The 8,753-nt window shown below is 36.3% G+C and overlaps 1 protein-coding gene across 1 annotated transcript; it reads right to left on the bottom strand.

Annotated features, from left to right (window-relative positions):
• Window positions 1–966: 966 nt before the first annotated feature.
• On the bottom strand, window positions 967–8,384 carry LOC136770896 (charged multivesicular body protein 5). Its single transcript, XM_066723431.1, has 8 exons — window positions 8,180–8,384; window positions 6,238–6,342; window positions 5,394–5,440; window positions 3,954–4,047; window positions 2,874–2,945; window positions 2,471–2,579; window positions 1,995–2,110; window positions 967–1,413 (listed from the first exon to the last, which is right to left on the bottom strand). Exons 1-8 carry the CDS (start codon window positions 8,246–8,248, stop codon window positions 1,363–1,365), a joined length of 663 nt encoding a protein of 220 aa, XP_066579528.1. The 5' UTR covers window positions 8,249–8,384; the 3' UTR covers window positions 967–1,362.
• Between the last annotated feature and the right edge of the window lie 369 nt (window positions 8,385–8,753).

An 8,753-nucleotide genomic window follows, 5' to 3' on the forward strand; every position in this document is an offset into this window, starting at 1 on the left:
CTGTGGTCCAGTTCTGATGCTCACGTGCCCATTGTAGGCGCTTTCGGCAGTGGACAGACCACTGCAGACCGGGAACACCCCACAAGAGCTGCAGTTTTGGAGATGCTCTGACCCAGTCGTCTAGCCATCACAATTTGGCCCTTGTCAAAGTCACTCAGATCCTTATGCTTGCCCATTTTTCCTGCTTCTAACACATCAACTTTGAAGACAAAATGTTCACTTGCTGCCTAATATATCCCACCCACTGACAGATGCCATGATAACAAGATTATCAGTGTATTCTCAGTGAAACCAGGTGCTGGAAATTTCAAATCACTATGGACATCAGATTGCTCTCCAGGTCTGCACTTTGGACACCCACACTGGGGAATATTGTCCTCAGATTAACCCTTATATTGTTTCTCCTCTTTGCACAAAGTTCTCCAGTTTCTGCCTTTTCACATAGGCTTTTGCACTTTAATTTAAAACAAACACTTTTTAAAATTGTTATTTCTGAAACAACAAAAACATTGTTTTACATCAGAAATTTGCTTTTGCTTTTCATTGGCTTTTTCCTCACATCATATGTAGGAGACATTAAATAAATCATTGCATCTGATCATGCTAGAGGCCTGTAAGTACATTAGAAGAATGATTCAGAATTAAAAATACATACATATTATATTTATTTGTATGTTTTTGAAAGTTGTTTTGTGTGTAGTGGTGTGTTTTTAAGATGCTCATAATAATACTCTGTAAATGTATTGATTTTCAGCAAAATAATAAATATTTCTGATCTGTAATACCTAATAACTTAAATGAATGCACATGGAAAGTGAAATTATTGCACAACTGAATATTTTAAAAGATTTGGCAAACAAAATCAAAACATATCTGTTGAATAATCATAATAGTATGCAAAATGTATATGGAAGAAACCAGATGTAAACTGTACAACAATTAAGACCAAAAGAAGAAGAAAACACATAGCTTTAAAATGTATAATTTATTATATGTATTTTAAGGTGGGGTTACATTATCTTACAGAACAAAAGCAGCCATTTACCAAGAAACTCTAAAGATTAAAATGAAAAACTTAAATATACAAGAACAGTCATCAAGAGCTTCAAACCAATCATTCAGACAGCAATTTATGCTCACTATAGATCATAGATCACTATGAAAAGAATTTGAGAAGGGAAAAAAGGAATAGGTTATAAAACCACAGTAATGTATGGAGGAAGCTAAGATGTCTTAATCTTCTCATCATATCTGCCTCTGAAGTGTGATGTTATGGATGTGTTTATAAGCCAAACTGTCAGTTTTATATATAAATGGTATTTTACATATGAAAGCATACTCCTGGGTTGTTCTTGTCTGTTTCTATGTAGCAGGGATCTGTGGCAGGCCAAATTCATCCACCAAAACACCATCCTGAAAATGCAAGATCCAAGTGTTATAGGAAAAACACAGTTACAGACAATACACTGTTAAAATAAAAGTTTAAACATACATCATTTTTTGCATAAAGGTGCAGAAGGAACCATGCAAGATTTTGATGTCTGGTAAATGTATCCAGTGCATCAATTTAGACTTTGTACTACTAAAACGTTTACAGCTCCTTTACTACATCCTAAATTGAACATAATACAAGCCATTTTCATTGCTCACATTCTAAAGTTTGTTGCTACCTATATGTGCTTGTATAGCACTAAAAAAAAAAAAAAAGTGTTTCTATAGGATAGCAGCTATGAGGGACATCACACAGACAGTACAAGCACAACTTCACAAATGCAAGCTGACATCTGTGGTAGACAGTGGAAAGGTTTCGGGTCAGGATGGAACCCATGAAAATAAGAATTAGAAGGGGTTACACGTGGTGATTGATAACTGCTATGTTTTTTAAGAAACCCTCTACTTGCTCTTCAATGAGAATTACACCTACTATTTACCGAAAGAAAATATTAAAACAGATTTCATATTTGAATAGTGATGCCACAAGATGGAAACGTTACCTTGTTGGTTTTGATGTCACTGGGCACCCCTTCAGGCACAGAAGGTACAGATGCAGCTTCATCCAAGTACGAGGAGTCATCGTCTAACAGTAGCTCATCACCCAGAGCGTTCAGTTCTGAAAAGCAATGACACAGACATTTACTAGTAGCCCTGTTTAGCGGACACACATCATTTACACAATAAACAGGCAGAAAGTTACGTTTTCTTTGCCTCAGTATGAATCATGAGAATTAGATACTATTTAAATACTGAAGCTTAGACAATATTTAGATTTTCACATTTAAAGCATGTCTCAGCAGTAATCTGAGTTACAACTGGGTAGGACTACGGCACCTTATTATCTGGAATAAAAACTGAACTTAACCAATGAAGGTGTACTCCTCCACACTGCTGTCCCGTCACATGCAGCTTCAGTGTCATCTAGTCTGCAGTTGCAGTTGTGTGTTTTGATAAAAGGAGCCACAAGAACACTGACCTGCTTCCAGATCATCCTCGTCGATCTCTGGTGTCCCGTAGCTGCGGCTCAGCGCCTCTTGCACCTCATTGGCATCCTCCATCATGTCTTCCAGCTGGTCCTGCAAGTCCTGAGAGAGCACAGCACAGATGCACAATTACACATCTTCAACACAGTAGTTGCTCTTAACGTGGACTCCTTCCAATCACCACAGTTACCTGCCCCTGGCACAGCTGGAGGTCTTGTTATTGGTTTCCAAAACATGACTGCATCTGCTAGGCCATAACTAGGGCAATCTGGAACAGTATGCCCAGACTATGGCCACCTTGCATGTGTGCTAGTGAAGCACAACATCCTCTTTCATTATGATTCTTCTAATTTTATACAAACACAAGACTGAATTTTATATTACAAAAACAGTTACCTCAATCTGATCAATCTTCACTTGCTTATAAGCCTTTTTCATTTCCTTGGCTCCAATTTTCATGGCATCCACCTAAAAAGCATCAGACACACTAGCTAGTTAACAGATATTGGGAATTCAAGACAGGAACCTTCATTTCTGCAGGTACTTTCAATCATTTGGAGGAAATATTGCTGGTGAAAGAGGTGAAAACACGGAAATAGTGAATTTTACAAGAGAATAAAAAAATGAATATAATTATGTAGTTTTATTATATTACAGATATTGAGGAAAACATTTTTTACCCATATTTTGTAACAGCAGGAATTAGCCTAATTTCCTTTTTTTGAAAAAAAAATCGAGTCATGTTATCAAGAGCCTTGGTCCGGGAGAGCGACAGTCTTCAGGTTTCCATTCTAATAATTGGTTCAGTTTATAACATGGTTACGTTATAAACTGAACCAATTACTAGTAAAGAAAAAAACTACAGTTAGACTGATCTAAAACCTCAATATGGGCTCTTAAAGACTAGGGATGGATAAATCTGGTCTGAGTTGAGGAAACCATAACAATGCACTGTGTGGATTGTGAGAAGACCAATAGCAGCTTTCCACTTCCAGATAGTGTAAAAAACATAAAATCACATCATAAGGAGACCTGGAAATTCAGAGCTCTGTTGGAAATATTATATTTAAACTAAATAATGTTTAGGAGTTAGGAGGGTTTCCGAATCCTGAACCTTCAGGTCCCAGTGCTTTCTGATTTTATTTGCAGCTGAGCTCCTAATTACTTTAATTTAATCCTTAACTGGTTTAATCATTTCTTAACTCCTTTCTTAGAAAATGCTTTACAGATCATAAAGTCTTTTAGATTTCAAGTTTACACTTTTCAGGAGCTCAAAACAATACAATCAAATTGGATGATAAGAGTTATGATTTCAATAATGTAATTCTGAATCCAACTGGAATGAAAAACAGAATAGATAGGTGTTCTAAGGAACAGGACTGGGGAATCTCGGATAATTGTTCTTCGCACATTTGTGCATTCAAAAGCTATGCTTACAGCGCACTATGAATAGCAGATATTGACTGAAATTCTTACAGTTGTTTTTGTGTCCTTCAGAGACTGGATTGTGTAGTTTGCCTGCTCCATGTTAAAAGACTGCTGCATCAAATTGTCTCTCTGGCTTTCATACCTGAAATCAGAAATGTGTACTGTGGGTTTGAGGAATTCAGTTTTTGGTTGGTGTAAAATTGCACCACATAAGTATACATTTTGAACTTGTTTAATATTCTCATATAGGTCTTTGTTCAGTTTAAAGGAGAACATACATGGTTCTGTAAAATTATGTGTCTTTATGTGTTGCTATATTGTACAAAATGTACACCATTCTTCCAGATCAATTCTATCGTATAAGCAATTATTAAAACTGGTGGATTGGTGGATGCCAAATGCCAGCATGTAATCACTTTCTTGGTTTCAGGATGTGTTGTCTAATAACTTCCTGGATAGCGGAAGAACTACAAAAACCCTGCAGTAACTCAAATCATTACTATCAAGTCAACCCTAGTATTCATGTTTCACTGTCTTTCTCCATGATAGTAATATAGTTTCTGTAGACAGCATGAAGTGTTGCTGTGTCCCCGGCTGCAGGAAAAACAATGAAGAATGAGTTATTCTGAGAAGACAGAGTTATTATTTTCTCCTTTAAAACAATTTAGAAGTTTAATGCGTAGTGGAATAAACAATCCCACATTCAAAAAATAAAAAAATAAATCAGCAATCTAAAGTGATTACTTGACTCAAATGAAAACAACAAAACTGGTGTTTTTGTAGTTTTTCTGCTATCCAGGAAGTTATGACACAATACATCCTGAAAACCCGAATGCATAGCCTACATGCTGGCTTTTGGCATCTGCATTATTTGTTAAGATTTAAGAACTGCTTATATTATAGAATCGTTCTGGAAGAGTGCTATACATCTTACTTATATTCTACAACAGCATGTAAAGACATATAGAAATCATGCATGTTACACTTTATTAAGTACCAATGTCATAAGTAAAATAAACCCACAGCTTTGCAACTTAAGAAGAGTAAGTAACAGTATTTTTGTCATTACAATACCACATCCATACATGATTAATGGAAATTAATAACAAAACTACCTGTTGCTTCCACATCTTTGCAATAGAAGGAATAACACTACAAACAACTGCAGAAAACATCCAATAACATATTCTTACTGATTGCCAGAGTTTGAGCTTACCCTAGGAATGTCTCTGTGGTGGAGTTTGCATGTGTGTTTTAATTCTATAAGATCTTTTCCAGATGCGATCTGAAACAATGGCGCTATGATGTTCTTGCGTTACCTCGGCTCAATGTATTTTACACACAAGTTGACCAGCTGTCTACACAATGTCATGCAAAAAATGAGAAAGGCAGGAGCTGTAGTCAATCTGTATGTATGCATCACACCAGATCCTATCCTAACAATTAAAAATACAATCCACAGCTCATTAAACAAAATCAATGACTCACATTCTTTTCTGCTTCAGCACTCTCATAGCCTTTTGTTTCACCATATTCTGAAAGAAAAAAACAACATCCTATGAGCAAAGCATTCTGCAGTAACTTTACTGAGGGCACAACAATACATTATACCTGTTCCAATATTTAAAAAAATCATTAGGATGGCAAACCGCAAGATGGAATCTTAAAGTTTGACATGTTTCTAAATGTATCATTTAAATAGGATCACTTTCACAATGTAAGTTTTGTATTCATTAAGGGGGTGTGTCCTTGCAGCTGCAGTCTCTTGGTTGTAGCAGCTAGAATAAAATGCTACCGGGGCTTCTGGAGAATAGTGTTTATGTTAGATTCTTCTTCCGTCTTATTATTATTATTATTTTGCAGGTGCCTTTATTAAAGGCAATTGGCACAGTTTTACAATTTCTTACTGGTAATGTTCTGCACATACACAACATTACAAGGGAAACAAAATTTAATCCACACCCTGCTGGGTATAAAATAAAGGTGTAAGAGAAGATAGTCTCCAGGTGTAATATAAATGGATATATCTTACATTGGTAAAACACTGTACAGTCCTAATGCTCATGGGCCTCTCATTCAAACAATGTGGGCAAGAGAGGAGAAACAGACACACACAAATCCCCACATCCTGTACTGTGTCACAGTGTGTAACATGCATTGTATTGTAAAAACAGTAAATAAACTGCACAAATGTAAGAAGTAGGCTAGTTGACTATAAATGTTTTCATTGTAAAAACAAAATGTAGAGGAAAAAAAGTCTTCCAATTAGTGAGGGAACCTGACAAAGCACCTACTTTATAGTTTCATTTACAGACCTACACAGAAGACTTACCTTTGAAGGGCCATCTCTCATCTTCTTCATTTGATCCTTGTATTTCACAAGCTCGACATCTAGTCTGGCAATCTTCTTATCGATAGACTCGGTCCTTGAATCTACCTAATAGCAGGGCAAAAAAGGAAGGAGAGACATTAAGACAACCAGTCAATTTTTTCAATACAATTCTAAAGTTAAAATAATGAAAACAATAAAAAACTGAATGACAGACTAAATGCACCAAGCCACTGTATGCTTACTCTGATGTCAATTATATGTGCCCTTCCCTGCATACCTGTGTTGGTGAAACTTGTACGGCATTCTGAAATATTGCTTTAAATGCGCTTTATAAAATAGAGTTAATATTATTAATAATAATGAAAACAGCAGTTAAGGATGAATGAATGTCTTGTTTACAAACAAAGTGTTATGTATAGGAGACTACGTGGGGACTTGATGCAGGTCTTCAAAATCATGAAAGGCATCGACCACATCAAACCAGAGGAGCTTTTCCAGATCAGCAGGGACACACGCACCCGGGGACACAAATGGAAATTGGGCTTCAAGGCATTCAAGACAGATAACAGGAGACACTTCTTCACACAGAGAGGCGTCACAATCTGAACAAACTCCCCAGCGATGTGGTAGAAGCTGAAAGTTTGGGAACATTTAGAAATAGACTGGATAGGATCCTTGGATCACTTAGTTATTAATGGAAACCAAACGAGCACGATGGGTCGATTGGCCTCCTCTCGTTTGTAAACTTTTTTTATGTTCTTATGTTCTAATAAAAATCTTAATTAAAATGTACCTAGGAACTGAAAATTCAGGGTGAAAGCAGATATTCTAAACGCATTTTCCTAATAGAAAGCCAAATCAAATGCCAAACTGACAATGCCAAATTTTGTCCAGGGATCAAATAAAATGAAACCACATTAGGTTCACCCCCATGCTATTGTCACCTAAACCTTTACGTGAAATGAATCGTAAATTAAAATGTAAGAATCCACAGCATAGCATCTTCTTAAATGGAAGAAGCAGCAAGCAGCTCACTGAGGTTCACAATACATTACAACATTAATGTGCTTTGTTCTGTGGGTATGAAGTAAGAAACGTAAACCTGAAATACAAGCTGGCAGGTGCACACCCATGCACAAGCCCTGCTTCTAAAAGGAAGTAAATTATTATTCTACCTTGTGACCCATGTGTCAAAGCACTAAACGTAGTACACCATCCTTAACCTGCTATAAATTAAAATAATAATAATAATAAAAAAAAATCCAAAGTTTTACAATAATAATAATGGTTTTAAAAGCAGTATTGTATTGCAGTCTTTAATTTCACCTTCATTAAATTCACATAATGTACGTTTTAAGTATGATCATTCAATCATTTTAATCAAAACCCACACTGAATATTGGGAGGCATGTCTGCCACAACAACAAAGCCTCTCAAACCCGATTCACAACCCATGTTCCCTCGCCAGCCAGACGGCGAGTACTGCATTAGCATGTCATTCATGTTTCCTGATGTTGCCAAATACACAGCGTATTATAAACATACAAACACACAATACATAGGCCTGCATTTCTAATAATCTATACTAGACATGTATTTGAAATGCATCATGTTTACATGGCAAACAATCGGTTACAGCTTACCTTATATAGGTTACCTATTCTCAATTAGTAAGATCAGTTTTAATCGAAAGTTATGAGTTTTAAGCCAAAACCAAAGTAATCGTACACGAATTATACTTCATAAACTTCCCCACTGTTTTGAACCACACAGTTTATTATTCACACAAATTCACAGAAGCTGTCCAAACATTAAGATTTGTGTACACTATAACAAAGAAGCACAGAAACGGCTCTGTCACAGTCATGAGACCCTGGGATAGACGGACACCCCACAAAACAGCCAACTATTCTCCACATTTCTATATTTATCATGGACTTACGTTGCCAATGCAGTCTGTGAGATTAGGAGGAGGTCCTTTAGGTTTACCGCGACCGAAAATCCGATTCATTTTTACAGGAAACAAACAAACAAACAGGATATAAATTCGATAGGACTAAAAACTAATACAAAAAAAACATATACAAAGAAACAACAAACGCAACGGCCCTGCGCTGGAGACACGGAAGTGCACTACTACCCGGAAACCCCCTCCGCATGACGTCACGCACACTGAGCCGGCATTGGTCGCCACATAAGCACGTGTTGTGTTGCAGTAGAAGGAGGTCCTTGTTTCCTGATGATGATGACGCATTTCATGACTGTAGAAAAGGGTGTATTTTAAAGCAGTAGTTAGTCAAATACCATCTCTCGTCATTCTTAGTAATACATATGTATATAAAAACACAAGAAATAAGTATACAAATTAAAATATCAAAATCAATCAAGCTTAAAACTAATGTAAGCAATATGAACAAACACCATATAAAATATACTTTATAGCTGCAATGGGCCAAGAGTTTGAATGATCATCTCTATAAATGTGTATTATTTTATGTTTTTAAATTATGCAGCAT

The sequence above is a fragment of the Amia ocellicauda genome, chromosome 2 (genome assembly GCF_036373705.1).
Source record: "Amia ocellicauda isolate fAmiCal2 chromosome 2, fAmiCal2.hap1, whole genome shotgun sequence".
Taxonomy (NCBI): Eukaryota; Metazoa; Chordata; class Actinopteri; order Amiiformes; family Amiidae; genus Amia; species Amia ocellicauda.

What these genes read in the sequence shown, in the direction of transcription:
- LOC136770896 (XM_066723431.1), bottom strand. Translation starts at nt 8,248, where the DNA reads ATGAATCGGATTTTCGGTCGCGGTAAACCTAAAGGACCTCCTCCTAAT. An exon ending in TGAAGATTGATCAGATTGAG is followed by an intron (nt 2,580 to 2,873) that starts GTAACTGTTTTT and finishes GTGCTCTCTCAG; the next exon opens with GACTTGCAGGACCAGCTGGA. An exon ending in CGAGGATGATCTGGAAGCAG is followed by an intron (nt 2,111 to 2,470) that starts GTCAGTGTTCTT and finishes ATTGCTTTTCAG; the next exon opens with AACTGAACGCTCTGGGTGAT.